Source organism: Narcine bancroftii, chromosome 3 (genome assembly GCF_036971445.1).
Source record: "Narcine bancroftii isolate sNarBan1 chromosome 3, sNarBan1.hap1, whole genome shotgun sequence".
Taxonomy (NCBI): Eukaryota; Metazoa; Chordata; class Chondrichthyes; order Torpediniformes; family Narcinidae; genus Narcine; species Narcine bancroftii.
The window spans coordinates 154,933,505-154,949,626 of NC_091471.1; the positions used below are offsets into that span (position 1 = coordinate 154,933,505).

The 16,122-nt window shown below is 41.3% G+C and overlaps 1 protein-coding gene across 3 annotated transcripts in view; it reads left to right on the forward strand.

Annotated features, from left to right (window-relative positions):
* The window catches only part of ccni (cyclin I), a 52,429-nt gene that overhangs the window by 32,519 nt on the left and 3,788 nt on the right, over nucleotides 1–16,122 (forward strand). For all 3 annotated transcript variants that reach the window (XM_069925472.1, XM_069925471.1, XM_069925470.1), the window contains 2 exons: nucleotides 9,406–9,480; nucleotides 13,454–13,594. In XM_069925472.1, coding sequence (XP_069781573.1) covers nucleotides 9,406–9,480; nucleotides 13,454–13,594 — 216 coding nt within the window. The remainder of the gene's footprint in view (nucleotides 1–9,405; nucleotides 9,481–13,453; nucleotides 13,595–16,122) is intronic.

Sequence of the window (16,122 nt, forward strand, 5' to 3'; positions counted from 1 at the left end):
ACAAAGTCCCTTTACTAAAAATACTATAAATCTTTAGTTTATAAATACATTATGATTCTATAACAGCAAGCCAAAGTTAAATAAATATTGACTGGGAAGAATAATTGGATTTTTAAATTATTCCTTCTTTGTAAAGAGGCAGAATTAATTTGAATGTCATGTGGAAAATTCATGCTACTTTCAGGACAAAGTATTAAAGTACATATTCAGGTTAAGCATATATACGCAGAATAAATGGGTAACAGCTGAACAGACAAGGAGGATCAGATAGTTAATCCAAGAGTCCTCTTAAGTGTTTGGTATTCAGGTCTGAATACTAGAGAAGGTAATGGAGGCTCCAGTACTGTCAACATTGATTTAGGCTATCTAATAAAGCTGTACAGATTGGGCTGAAAGGTCAGATGAGGGGCAGAGAGTCAGTTTTGTATACCCAAATGTGACACTCTGTTGCACCTTGGGCTGGAGACAAGCATGTAGCAGAGATGAAGATCATCCTGAGAGAGAGGGCCAGTACAGATTTAGAAGGAGCTAAACAAGAAATCTGCAGATCCTGGGGTCAAGTATATCACACAAATGTGTTGGAGTTTCTCCACCACGTTTGTGTATTGCACAGCATTAGAAGACATGTATAACCATAGGTTGTGGTTTATTCTGATACCAAAGGCTTGATAAGAAAGGAAGATTAAGATCTTGCAGGCAGATTGCAAGATTGTAGACCAGTACCTCGAATATACAATACAATTCCGATTATTCAAAATCTGGCTGATCAAATTAGGGACTTAGTGGTTCAGTTTGTTGGCTTAGCATTTCTACCCATGCTGTTTGACTTGCTGAATTCCTCCAGCAACTTGTTTGCTCATATTGGTAGAATTAAGGAATACACGCAGATGGATTGCTAGCCGACTACCATAAGCTTCAAAATTGTCAAATTACTGAGGTAGAAAAATGATGTGAAATGATAGTTGAGGATTTAAACCACTTGATGTTATCTGGGACTGCATGATGATTAGAGTGTAGAAGAAACAAAACCTATTTAGATTTAATGTATTACAAGGCTAACAGAAGAGATGGTGGTACTAGACACGAATGGTGCAGTGGCTTAGATAGTAAGGCTGGTGTTAGAAACAGAAGTACCTTCACAGAAATTGCTTGAGACAAAAATTGAGAACAAAGAACATTGATTATACAACAATGCAAAGTTGGGTGCTTCCCTTACCCTGGGAATATACACACATACACTGGGGCTCACTCAACTTTTATACAGTTGATTTCAGTATAGAAGTACTCTCCCCCTTGCATTCTTCTGCCTCCTGGATGAGTTTGGCATTAGGCAATCCTGTCTGCCTACGTGCTGTTTCTGTGAACTTGGAGGACCAGGGGGTATCCTGTCTGTGTCCCATCATGTCATTGTCCTTATTTACACCTTCCTGACTCTCAGGGCTGACTAACTTCTTACATGCAAAACTTGCTAATTCTGTCTAAGGCTAGAAGACCCTTATCTTATTCAGACTAACTTTACTTCCTACATTCTATTATCTATTATCTATCCTTATCTTATTCATACTGGTGAACTTGCTGATTCTGTCTAAAAGGCTAGAAGACCCTTATCTTATTCAGACTAACTTTACTTCCTACATTCTAATATCTATTCTTATCCTATTCATTCTGGCTTTATTCATTACACATATATCTATACTAGTTTCCTCATCTTCATATTTTTATATCAGTTTCACTCATCTCTCACAATCCTCACTTTTCTTTTAGATCAGTGTTACTCATCTCTCACACTGGTGTCTCATGGCCCCCGGAATGCCAAGTTTGATTCTAACTCCAATGGTGTTTGTGTGCAGTTTGCAGGTTCTCCCTGTGACCAAGTGGATTTCTTGAAACTTCCCACATCCTGGTAGAATCTGGAGACAATTGATGGGAATAAAATTAGATGTGTAAATGGGTGTTTGACTGTTGTCATGGTGGCAGTGGGCCAGTGTATTGATGCAACAGAGATTGGGATGAGAGTAGTTTGGTGAAAGGACAAAAATAGACTGCAGTAAAATTCTAAATCGGGGCAATGCCAATTTTTACTAATATGTGGTCGATGGAAATAGCCATGTGATTGAAGAACCGTTGAGGGAGAGGTGACAATTCAGAACGACTCAGTATAAAAAGACATTCCCTATAATTTGAGATAAATGCAGATTGGATAAATGTTTTTTTAAAAAACCAAGACATGGCAGAAACACAGCAGAAACTGAGGAATATAAAGGTTCAAGGGTGAACTTAATGGAGAAATGAGAACACCAAAAGATGAGTCTGCAAAATTATTGGCAGTTGAGGCCAAGGAAGCCCTAAGATGTTCCATAAATGCATGGCACAAAAAGAAGAAAATGGTGGATCTTATTGTGACCAAAATGGTAACCTGAACCTGGCAGCAGAAAATACATAAAATTCTGAACGACTAGAAGATGAACAAGATGTATGAATAGTCAACAGGATTTATGAAGGGAAGCCTGTGAATGACCACTTAATTGATTTTTTTTATGTGAAAGGTTGTATTGATAAAAGTGGGATATTTGATGTCATGTGAATGAATTTCAGCAAAGTGACAATATTTTATGTCGCTGATTGATTAGAAAAAACCCATTCCATCCGATTAAAAAGCGGCAAGTTGAATTTAAAAATTGCAGAATGTAAAAGTTGTAATGGGATTGGAGGGCAGTGAGCAGTGGAGTTTCACAGTGTTTTAGGACAAAATGCCTAGTGGCATACACAAATGACTTGGAGTTGAATGTAGGGATCACAATTTATATTCTAGTTGATGGAAAGGAAGTAAATTCTGGAATATGGTTAGGTGGGCATGAAAGTCCAAATGGAGTACATTCCAGATAAATGTGAGGTAATGTGTTCAGAAAGGCAGACAGCCACCATCATGGATTAAGACAGCCACCATCATTCTGGTACCATCCAGTTTAATTTGCCTACAGGTGGAACCATTACAACTGATGCTATAGCCATGTCTCTCCACTCTGTCCTGATCCACCTGGAGAATGATGTCTCTCATGCCAGACTGCTATTCATTGAGTTCTGCTTGGTGTTTAATACAATCATTCCTCAAAGGCTGGGGAAGAAGCTGTCCTCACTGGGACTCCACATCCCTCTCGGTAACTAGATTCTGGAATTCCTATAGGAAAGACCACAGTCTGTCTGGGTCTGGAGCAGAACGTCGAGCACTATCACACTGAGCACTGGCGCAACTCAGGGCTATATACTCAGCCTGCTTCTGACCCACGACAGCAACGCCAGATCCAGTTCCAACCATGTCATCAAGTTTGCAGATGGCCTGAGAGTAGTTGGCTTCATCAGCAACGTTGATGGGTCCAACTACAGAGAAGAGGTGGGAAATCATCTCGTTTCATGCTAGGAGTATTGTAAAGAAGGGGGACGAGCTGAAGGTGTGGATAGACACTTGGCAGTATGACGTGGCGATTAGTGAAATGTGGTTGCAGGAGGGATGTGACTGGCAGCTAAATATTCCGGGATTTCGCTGCTTTAGGTGTGATAGAATTTGGTGGGGTTGTGGGGGGAGGGGGTGGGGGTGGTGGCGTTGCATGTCAGGGAAAATATTAACAGTGATGCTGATGTGAGATAGACTGGAGGGGTCGTCAAGGGAGGTGGTATGGGTGGAATTAAAAAATGGAAAAGGTGAGGATACAATTATAGGGGTGTATTATAGATCACCTAGTGGGGAGTGAGAAATAGAGGAGCAAATGTGTAAGAAATAGCTGAGATTTGTAATAAGCACAGGATTGAGTTAGTGGGGGGGTTTTAACTTTCCTAATATAGATTGGGGAAACTCATTCTGTGAAAGGGCTGGATGGATTAGAATTTGTAAAGTGTATGTAGGGTATTTTTTTTTTGTTGCAGCAGTGTTTGATCTACTGTTGGGAAATGAGATAGGGCAGATGACTGAGGTGTGTGTTAGGGAGCACTTCGTATCCAGTGATTGTATAAATCTATAACCATATAACAATGACAGTATGTAAACAGGCCATATCGGCCCTTTTAGTCTGCACCAATTTACGTGAAACTCCAACTAGTTCCACCTACCTACTCCCTGCCCATAACCCTCCAACCCTCTCACATCCATGTACTCATCTCTTCTTTGGCTTGGCTTCGCGGACGAAGATTTATGGAGGGGGTAAAAAGTCCACGTCAGCTGCAGGCTCGTTTGTGGCTGACAAGTCCGATGCGGGACAGGCAGACACGATTGCAGCGGTTGCAGGGGAAAATTGGTGGGTTGGGGTTGGGTGTTGGGTTTTTCCTCCTTTGCCTTTTGTCAGTGAGGTAGGCTCTGCGGTCTTCTTCAAAGGAGGTTGCTGCCCGCCAAACTGTGAGGCGCCAAGATGCACGGTTTGAGGCGATATCAGCCCACTGGCGGTGGTCAATGTGGCAGGCACCAAGAGATTTCTTTAGGCAGTCCTTGTACCTTTTCTTTGGTGCACCTCTGTCACGGTGGCCAGTGGAGAGCTCGCCATATAACACGATCTTGGGAAGGCGATGGTCCTCCATTCTGGAGACGTGACCCATCCAGCGCAGCTGGATCTTCAGCAGCGTGGACTCATCTAACCTCTTCTTAAATGACGGAATTGACCCTGCTGCAACTACCTCTTCTGGAAGGTCATTCCATTCATGGTACCATTAGTTACAATATAATTATGGAAAGGGATAGGTCTGGTCCAACAATGAAGGTTTTTGAGTGGGGGAAAGCCAGATTTGATAAAATGAAAAGGGATTTGCAAGGGATGCTTTGGGCTGATTTGTTTTATGGGAAGGAGGTAGACAAGAATTGGAGATCATTTAAAGATGAGATTTTGAGGGTGCAGAATCTTTGTTCCTGTTAGAATAAACGACAGGGACAAAGGTTGAAGAGAGCCATGGTTTTCAAAGAAGATTAGAAAGTTGGTTCGAGATAAAAGGGAGGCCTTCATTAAATACAGGAAGCAAAGTATGGATGAAATGCTTGGAACATACATGGATTGTAAAAAGAAGCTTAAGAAAGAAATTAGGATAGTGAAAAGAAAGTACGAGGTGGTTATAGTGAACAGGGTGAAAGTAAATCCAAAGAGTTTTTACAAATATATGAATAACAAAAGGAGAGTGAAGGTTAAAATTTGTCCATTAGAGAATCAGAGCAGACAAATGTGTGGGGAAGATATTGAATTAGTTCTTTTCTTTGGTATTCATTAGGGAAAATGATATGGAATCGTGTAGGATAAGAGAGCCAAAAGGGGTGATTATGGAATATGTAGGGATTAGGAAAGAGGGGGTGTTGGAACTTTTGAGGCATATAAAGGTGGATAAGTCTCCATGTCCCGATGGGATTTTCCCCAGGACCTTTAGGGAAGTCAGGGAGGAAATAGCAGAGGGTCTGACAGTGATTTTTTTTTTTTTAATAGTCACTGGAGGGCCCAGTAAGTAAACTAATGGGAAGTATTCTTAGAGATAATATGTATAAGTATCTAGAGGGGCAGGGACTGATTAGGGACACCCAACATGGGTTTGTGAGGGGAAGGTCATGTTTGACATATCTTGTTGAATTTCTTGAGGAGGTGACTAGGAAAGTCGATGAGGATAGAGCAGTAGATGTTGTCTATATGGATTTCAGTAAGGCCTTTGATAAAGTTCCACATGGAAGATTGGTAAGGAAGGTTCAGGTGCTAGGTATTAATGTTGAGATATTCAGATGGGTTCAACAGTGGATAGAAAATAGTCATGGTGGATAACTCTTGTCAGGATGTATGCCGGTAAAAAGCGGTATGCCTCAGGGCTCAGTGTTGGGTCCCTTGTTGTTCGTCATTTACATTAATGATTTGGATGATGGAGTCGTCAATTGGGTTAGTAAATATGAGGATGATACAAAAATAGGGGGAGTTGTGGATAGTGAAGATGGTTTTTGGGGACTGCAGAAGGATTTGGACTGCTTAGAAGAGTGGGCTGAAAGATGGCAGATGGAGTTTAATATCGATAAGTATGCAATGCTTCATTTTGGGAAGAATAATCAAAACAGGACATATGCAGTGAAGGGGAGGGCATTGAGGAATGCAGAGGAACAGAGAGATCTTGATTAACGGCTCATCGTTCTTTGAAAGTGGATTCTCATGTAGATAGGTTGGTAAAGAATGTTTTTGGTATGCTAGCCTTTATAACAAAGCATGGAATATAGGAGTTAGGAGGTGATGTTGAGACTGTTCAAGGCATTGGTGAGGCCAAACTTGGAATACTGTGTGCAGTTCTGGTCCCCAAATTATAGGAAGGATATCAATAAAGGTGGAGAGGGTGCAAAGAAGATTTACTAAAATGCTGTCTAGATTTCAGTATCAAGAATACAAAGAAAGATTGAGTAGACTGGGTCTTTATTCATTGGAGTGCAGAAGGTTGAGGGGGGATTTGATAGAGGTATTTAAAATTATGAGGGGTTTAGACAGAGTAGATGTGAATAGGCTCTTCCCCTTGAGGGTAGGTGAGATTGGAGTGAAGGGTCATAAGGGTTATGGAGCAAAAGTTTAGAAATAACATGAGAGGAAGCTTCTTCATTCAGAGAGATGGCTGAGTGGAATGACCTTCTGGAAGAGGTGGTTGCAGCAGGGTAAATTTTGTCATTTAAGAGAAGGTTGGATTAGTGCATGGATGTGAGGGATTGATTGGAGGGTTATGGACAGGGAGCGGATAGGTGGGACTAGAGGAGTTCACTTAAATTGGTGCGGACTAGAGGGGCAGAGATGGCCTGTTTCCGTACTGTAATTGTTATATAGTTGTAAGGTTGTAGTCTGAGTCTCAATGGGGACAAGAGAAGGAGATGTTCGTGAACTTCAGGGAGACAAGGGACAACCGCCCTTCACTACACATTGATAGCTCAGTAGTGAACAGAGTGGAGTGCATGAGGTATAGATATGGGTGGGAAAAGGAGAAAATAAAAATGCTGAAGTGGGGGAGTGGGTAGCTCTCTATGGAAAGGGAAGGGAATAGAGAGCTGGAGCGCATGCACGGTGTCTGGAAAATATAACGGAGCAGTGCGCACCAGCATCTGTCACAATGACATCTTCAACTTCCAATGGGTGGGGGACATGTTCACCGAGGCCACCAAGTTTAGCACGATCATTACCAATTTCAAAAAGGGAAATTTGCTTAATCGTATTGGCTTCTTTTTAAAATATAATTAACTAAGTATGTGGACTTAGAATAAAATGCAAATTAGGTACAGAGTAGTAAAGGATAAGAGTTAAGAATAGGTTCTCAGATTTTATTCCCAAAGTTATACTCAATTTCAGATGACTAAGAGGGAGTTTAGAATTTGGAAAAAGGAAACTATTCTGTTCAGATAATGGTGTAAACGGAGTAGAAGAGAACTAAGATCTCTATGCTAATAGCAAAAAAGTAGTGATAGCATTAAGGACACATTTTGCAGGAAAATACAATGGTCTAATTTATCATAGAATTAAAATCCTGCTTAACTCAAAAGCCTGTCCGCAATCAATTTAATTGATTCCTCGCCAAAGCTTGTTAATGGGTGATTGACACCTCTGGGGGAAGTTGATGGGTGGTGTTTGTGGGAGATTAATTCTGGCATATACTGGGACTGTGGTGTGTGTTTTGTTTAATGTCCCAATTAAATGCAAATTGCTTTTGTCATTCAGAATTTAGTACTATACCCATGCTGTAAGCGTGTGCTATATTAAAATGTTTTTATGCAATTGAATGACATTGGTAATGACACTTTATTGGATTCCCAAGTACACAACTTGTTATACAGCTGCCCATATGAATAACCATAGGAAAGATAGCAAGAAACTCTGCCAAAACACATAATGACCTAACTCTCTGTGCGGAGGCGGTCTCTGATCCACATAATCCAAACCCTCTCCTAGAGGAATCATCTCCACAGCACAGCCCTCCGCTGATCAATCTGAATTGGCAGCTGCGCTAGCGGTGGCTGTTTGGGGACGGGTTGATGATGCCGTCAGCCCGTGACCCATCTCCCCACTCACCCCTCTCCCTCCAAGTCAGGGGTGGCGGGGAGCCCTCGGGGCAGTGAGGGCTGTCAACGGGGAGCAGCGGGGGCAACTGGGACCAGCGGGGACCGTCGGGGGCAGCCAGTGCAGGCTGGGACAGCCACACCGGGCCACTTCGGCCTTGGGGCTGCACTCTTCGGCTCAAAACGTGGCAGAGCAATGGCTGCCTTCCCTACCCATAATCCCCCACGCAGCCAAAACCGCTCTGTAGTTCCCAGAACAGTTCCAGCTGCATGGGGGATTATGGGTAGAGAAGACAGCCATTGCTCTGCTACATATTGATGATGGGTGGCACTACGGCACCAGTCGGCCCACCTCCAAGGGGATCCGGAGAGTGCTACAAGGCACTCCTCTCCTTTGAATGGGATGCTGGAGCAGCATTTGGGCTGCAGTCTGAATGGTAAGTTCCAGACTTTCGATCCGCCCCATGGCCTGACTCTAGGCGAAGGCCTGAATCTCCTTGGCATTGAACCAAGCCTTGTTCTGTTAAATCTTTGGCTGATGAGCTACAACTCGCATTGAAAAGTATGCATCTGCTTTTTAATTGTGTAAGCAAGTTATTCTCAACTTTGAGAGACGATAACAAGAAAAGGATGCTGTCTTAATGGAGAGTTTACTACAGTCAGAAGAAAATCAAGCTGAAAAACAATGCAAGTGGTCTTTAAAATTGTTATGGTGGAGACCAAACCATTGGGGAATGTAGAAGACACTACTGGTAATTCATCCAAATGATAAAAAATATGGATCATGCCATTCCTAATAGCTGTGGGAATATAAGGGAATGGCCATATGAGTAAAAATGGATGTTGATGCATTTAAAAAGAGGGAGTAAGGAAACGCCAGTGGGTCAGATGGTTTTTCTTTGCTACACATCCTTCAAAAAGTAACTTGCTATCTTTTCGATGTTTATTCATATGGGCAGCTGTATAAAAAGTTGTGTACTTGGGAATCCAATAAAGTGTCATTACCAATGGTCTAATTTATTCCTATTTTTATTTGACTGCTGGAGATATTGTTTCCCCTAAAGTCCCCTGTAGTAAGCAGTTGGGTATATATTCAAATTCTTGAGTTGGCTATTTAACCACTCGTGTTTGCGTAGTTTAGAGGCCTGTATTACAGAAACAGGCCTTTTGGGCCCAATAAGTCTGTACTGTCATTTATCTAACATGATTCCTATTTTTTTTTCATTCTCCAAATTTAAACCCAGGAAAAGCAATTTTCAACTTTTAACTAGTATGAGAGAAATAAGCAAATAGCACACTATGGTAGACTCTTTGGAATTAAGTATTTTATTAACATAAAAATGTTAATAATCAACTTTACCCTACCTTATTTTTAGGCCCGTCCAAAATATCTGCGATGCATAGCCATCAGTTGTTTCTTCCTGGCAGCTAAAACTAATGAAGAAGACGAGGTAGGTAAATTCCTTTTTGTGTATGTAGAAAAAAATAATTTTGTTCCTTTGAATGGGTGTTTTTCAGTCTAAGCCTGATCCAAGATATATTAGCTACCTGGGAAGCACTCTTGTGCATTTATCAGCCCTAGGGATCTAGATTTGATCTTGACTAGAGGAGTGGCCAAACTTGATTAACACAAGAGCCACATACGATAAACTTCTGGCGTTTGAGAGCCGCAAGACATGTAATAAGAAATACATGTTTGTAATAGTATTTATTCATCTCTGTAGTTTTTAAACAACTTTATTTTAATTTCAATAATCAAAAAGTACACATATACATACCAAGTATTTTCCAAATCCTGACTGATTATTGTGAGTCTCCACCTTGGCTGTGAGTCGTTGAAAATCCTCCTGATGTGTCATCAGCGCTTTAAGATTTAGCTCCATCAGGTGTTTATTTATGAGGATTGCACAATGGTTCAACCTTACAAACTTCATTACAGAGTAAGTGATTCACAGCAGTACATTGTGCTGAAAATTGAGGTGAGTCACACACTGTTTTCCTCAGTTCAGGATATTTTATTTCTGGAACTTCCTTTCAGAACTCAATTGTAGACTGGGATTTATGGATCATCTTTTGACTCCGATCCTCCTGTAATTCTATTAGTTCCAGTTCAATAGCAGATTAATCTGTAACCAGAGCGCCAAGAAATGGACAACCATCATGAGGCGCTTTCAAGCTGCCTTGTAAAATGGGGTTAACCGGCCTATTTGCTCGGTTAGCGACCCACTCACAAAGTAACTTGAAAGGATCGACCCAGTCAGCGTGTTCCTAAATCAACCAGGTTCCTGCCCCATCTCGGAGGTAGTCAGAGAACCCAGTTAAACTACTGGCAGCTTGAAAATGAAAATAGCCGACCCGATTATTCTGGTGACATCAGTACTTGCATGCGTGTGTTGTGGTGCATGTTGGCACCAAGTTCAAATGTAGAGGAGGAACTCAGCAGTGAAGGTTAGGAAAGGGGATATAATGTGGTTGAAACATGCTTCCTCGGAAGAGTAAGGTTAATATCTTTTACTTCATTTAATCCGGTGAGTGTGTGATGTGTCATTGGTCCCAGGAGGGCTACCTAGGTGCGGCAGTTTAAAAGCGCCTATTGATTACATCAACCATGAATGGATTTACAAGAAAGGCGAAGCAGGCTTCAGCTTCTGCAAGTCCTCAAACCTGGCTCAGAAATCAAGCAATCCTTGTAATTTATCTTTGTATTTTTCCAGTTTGTGGCCTTTTAATATCAGGGAATGTATTTTCTCTTATTTGGAGATTGGGAAAGTGACTGAAGTTTCTTGACAATATGTCTTTGAAAACTCTATTCTGAAAGCTGAAAATTGTTTGAGTAAGATCAGGAACAACCCTATCCTTCCCTTGGAGTGCCAAGTTAAGAGTTTGTTGATGATTCATTATATCAGTAAGGAACATTAGATCCAGCATCCATTCATCATTTTCCAGTTGAGGATAGAATTTTTTAATAATAGGCTCCAATAAATCCACAAACTTACTCAAGACATTAGGTGCTTTAAAACTGCCCACGTGGGTAGCCCTCCTGGGATCCAGGCACATTAAATGGGTCGGTGGCGCTCCCAAGACCTTTCAAGCTGGAGTGGGATCAACCCCTTAAATTGCAAACCTGGTGATTTAAGTGGATCCCGCCCCTGTGATGATGCGTCGAATGACGCATCAGGCAAAGTATCGGTAAATCTACCCCGTCACCCCCACCCCCACCAGCTGTCAATTGCTACCCTCCGCCCCCGCGGTGGCCGATCGTGGCGTCACCCCCTGGCCTGCCGGTGACCCCTCTCTCCCCTTCTGTTGGGGAATTTCTGTCACGCAGCACGCAAGCACTGACGTCACAGGAGTAACAATTGGGTCGGCCATTTTCGCTTTCAAGCCACGGGAGGATGCGACCTAGGTGGGTTCCTTGACTATCTCTGAAGTAGGGCAGTAACCAGGTTGATTTTGGATGTTGCTAACTGTGTCAGACCCTTTCACGCTTCCTTGTGAGTGAGGCGCTAACCCCATTTTACAAGGCTGCTTGAAAGGGCCTAATGCTATTCAGCAGCCACCTCACACTGCAATAGAAGCATCACTGGGTTTATTATCTTCGAGCCCCAATTCTTCAATACATGTTTTGAACTGTCAGTGGGTCTTCCCATTTAAGTGAATGAAATTGACAATTTCAAGGACAGATTTCATAAAATCTTCAAACTTGAAGTATCTGGCTGCCAGGTGCTCATAATGAATAATGCATTGAGCAGGGAGAAACACTGGAGAGCTGCGATCACTTTGCATTAATGCAATTAACCCTGATTGTCCCCACCACTGTAGGTGCTCCATCTGTTGCAGTACTGACTAGTTTATTCATTGGAACATCAGCATTTGTTGAGGCTCCTTCAAGCACATTTTTAAAGTCAACACCATGAGTTGTTTCTTTTAGTGTCTAAATCCAAAATCTCTTCTTTCACTTACATTAAAGGAAACATATGAATAAATATTGCCAGTTGTGGGTTGTCTGTAAATTCGTCAAGAGCTAAACTGAATGCAAGTGAATGCTTTAAATCATTTTGTATTTTGCATGTATTATCAGATATACCTCTGTAATGTAGCGTGAAACTAATGTTACTGCTATTAGTTGCTTAAGTTTTGTTACTTGAATCCAACACTGCAACAACTTCAGCTATATTCTTTACAAATTCGCCATCAGAATATGGGCATTTAGTGTGAGCAATATTCCACAATATAAAGAAACTAGCTTCGGTCATTGCATCGGCTTCCTTACTGAACATTGTCAACTGTGTCTGCTGGCTAGTTAACGTCTTTTTCCAAAACTCTGATTTAGGATAATCAAGACGAAAAGTTCTTGTGATTTGTTTCATAGGGGCATTTCAAGTTACTGGCTTCATAATGAGTCATGGACACATTGCAGATAAGACACACAGGTTTATCTCCTGTAATGATGAATGCAAAATCTTTCTCCTCCTCTGACTTTAAATTTCTGTTTTCATCTTCATACTTTTGTTTCTTACAATTTGATCATCTTCCTTCACAAAATTTTCAGATAGGCAGACAGCCGGGAGCTTGGATGAGTGAGCAGCTAGGGCCTAGGTGAGAGACAGTGGTCGGGGCATTGGGACCTCTGGGTTGGGGAGTGAGCGGCCGGGGCTTCGGCGAGAGACGGCAGTTGGGGTGTTGGGAGCTCTGGCGGTGGTCTGGATCACACTTGAACTCTGCTAATTTTACAGCCACAATCGCACGATCGCTATACTTCCGTGAACAGTGCATTCATGTCAGAGAGACACTTGTTGATTGCGAGCTGCAGTTTGGCCACCCCAGTGTTCATCTTCAGACTTTCAAACTAAAGTTTAGGTGGTGTCATTAGAGTTTGTACATTTTCCTCATGAGTTTTGGATTGCACAGATCCTCTAATCTGTCAAAGATGTGCTGATAGGCTAATTGGCTTCAGTTAATTATACCTCCATAGAGGCAAGTTGCAAAATGGAGAGTTAGTGACTAGATAAGAGAAAATAGATTGTGAAGTTTGAGGGAAAAGAGAGAAGGAATGGGACGGATTGGATAACTCTGGGAATTAGTGTGAAGCTGATGAGTCCTATAAGAACTCTGTAATGACAAAGCCAATATTATTGAACGTTTGTGGTCTAATATTTTCTGTACTGGTGACTGTTAAAATGTAAGATAATTTATAAAATATATTTATATTTTTGGATATATATGAAATTTAAGATTCTTGAGGAGTGAATTCTGAATTTCATACCTTATGACAAATTCTGATTCTGAGTGTCTCAGAAATTGTATGAGATGTTATATGCTTAATTTAAATTTAAAATGCGTTGCAGGTGCATCCAGGCGTAGGCTGATGAAAATATGTTTTGGAGTATATATAACAGCATTAGTGTTATTTTTCCTCTACAGATCATCCCATCTCTGAAGGATATAGTAAAGAATAGCAACTGTGGTTGTTCATCTGCAGATATTCTGCGAATGGAAAAGATTATACTGGATAAGCTGAACTGGGATCTGCATACAGCCACATCTTTGGATTTCCTTCATGTTGTAAATACATTTTCTTAGAATTTCCTCTTTTAACAAGTGGCATTGTGATATATCGCCTTAGAGCAAAAGCATCATGTGTTTTCTTGTAATATTTTGTGGCTGATTTATTTTATGGTAGGTTTATTCAGACTATCCCCCCAAATGTTTTTATTTAGGTGATGTAGGCATCACTTTGGAGTTGATCCTCCAGCTCTGCATTTAAGAGTTTCCCTCCTCCCCCCCTCCTTGATAATTTGTCAGCTTTTCTCTCTAGCCCTCCTATTCATGCCTTCAGGCTGTTGACCCATTCTTTTTATTTAGGCACCTGCCTGCTTTTTGCTCATACCTTGATGAAGGGCTTAGGCCCAAAGCATTGGCTTATACATCTTTTCCTCCTATGGATGTTGCAGGACCTGCTGAGTTTCTCCAGCACTTTTGCAGTGACTGCAGACTTTCTTGTTTCACACCATTTATTCAACCTTTTGTTGCTCTTGAAAAGATGGTGGAAAAATGCTGCAGCTGATGTGAATGTATTGCCAAAGGAAGTTCCAAGATTTGTGAAGGAAATCCTGTAAGCATCCTGTTTCTGGATTATTTTGAGGGGACAGAGAGCTGGAGATGGTAGCTATGATGTCCTGGGTTTGAAATGGTTTGGGCCCTCAATCATTCATATCTTGTACTGTCTCATTCCAGGTAGTCAAGAGCTTTCCACCCTGATTACTTTTCAGTTTCATAAGCCTCCTTGATTAAACAGTTTTGATGGCAAAATCATTTGCTATAGGCTGCTCTTCTACATTTTGGATTAAAATGTGCCTGGAACATTGTGATCTTGTTAATCCTTAACTGGGCATTAGTGAGGAAATTGTGAAATAGTGCCAATTATTGTTACTGGTGTCAGCCCCATCTGTCACTGATTGCTAGCGTTACTAATACAGTAAAATCCCCATTATCTGGCACCTATGGGGATCGCGGATGTCAGATATGCTAATTTTCCTGTTGACTGATACCCAATGCCTAACTAATACACCTGCATTAAGAATTCTCTGTTTAAAAGATATTGCAAAATATAATTTTAAAAATCAGTATTGTAGTCTTTAATTATATAAAGTTCACCCCCCTCTGCAACTGGATCTTTGACATACTCATTGTCAATTCAGTATGAATTGGAAACAACATCTCCTCCTCACTGATCATCAACACAGATGCACCCCAAGGATACGTGCTGAGCCCACTGCTCTACTCATACACCCACAAGTGTGTGGCCAAGCACAATTCCAATACCATCGACAAGTTTGTCGATGACACCACAGTTGTCGGCAGAATCACAAACGGCAATGAGGAAGTGTCCAGGAGGGAGAGAGATCAGCTCGATGAATTAAGTCAGGGGAACGTGACCCATTCATCATTGAGGGTTCAGTAGTGGAGAGGATCAAGAACTTCAAATTCCTGAGTGTCAGCATCTCTGAGGATCTGTATTGGAGCTTCTACGTTGATGCAGTCGCAGAGAAGGGTCGCCAGCAGCTATGTGAGGCAGTTCAGTATGCCGTAAACTTGTACAGGTGTACCTTGGACAGCATTTTGGCTGGTTGCATCACTGCCTGGTATGGAAGTGCCAATTCTCAGGACAAGAAAAAAACTCCAGAGGGTTGTTAACTTGGCCTGCGACATCACAGGCACCAGACTTCACTCCTTCGAGGACATCTCCATGAGATGGTGTCTTAAAAAAGTAGCCTCTGTCCTCAAAGAGCCCCTCATGTCCTCTTCACTCTGCTACCATCAGGGAAAAGGTACAGGATCCTAAAGATGAGCACTTAGTGGCACAAGGACAGCTTCTTCCCCCTGCCATCAGATTCCTGAATGATCAATGAACCTTACTTTTTGTGTACTGTTGTTACTTTATTTTTAATAGTAATGTCGTAAGATGGTTATAATATGCATTACGACGCTGCTGCAGAACAACAAATTTCATGACTTGTTCATGACAATATATCCTGACATCTTTATTCAAACATCTGCTGTAGGTGGAGCGCGAGCAGGATGCTCCGCTGGCTGAATATTTGTTCGCAAGGAGTTGTGTGATGCTTCGGAGAACGTTTACTATTACAATTTTAAACTTTTATTTAAAACTTTATTTATTCTTGTCTATTTTTAAATATTTATTTATCTGTTTATTTATTTCCTTTTTTTGCTGGTTGATTGAGTGTTGAATAATGGGGATTTTACTGTATTAGTGAATCTGTTCCCATTGCATAAGGCACAAATGTTGTAGAGTGGAATCAACTGTCCGGTGATTGAAGAAGTGATTATGAGAACATACGAGTGAAACCTGTACCTCTGACTCTCATTTGCAAGGTTTTGAGAGAGGATTTTAGAGATCACGTATTACTGATGTGTTTTGGAATCAATAGACTTTGGAATAGTCTCAGTAGATTAGAAAGTAACATCACTATTTAAGAAAGGAAGGAAACAGAAAACCAGTAACGAGAAATTCATCTGATTAGGAGAAACATGATTTTATGAAGGACAAGTCCAAAATGGCAAAACTAATA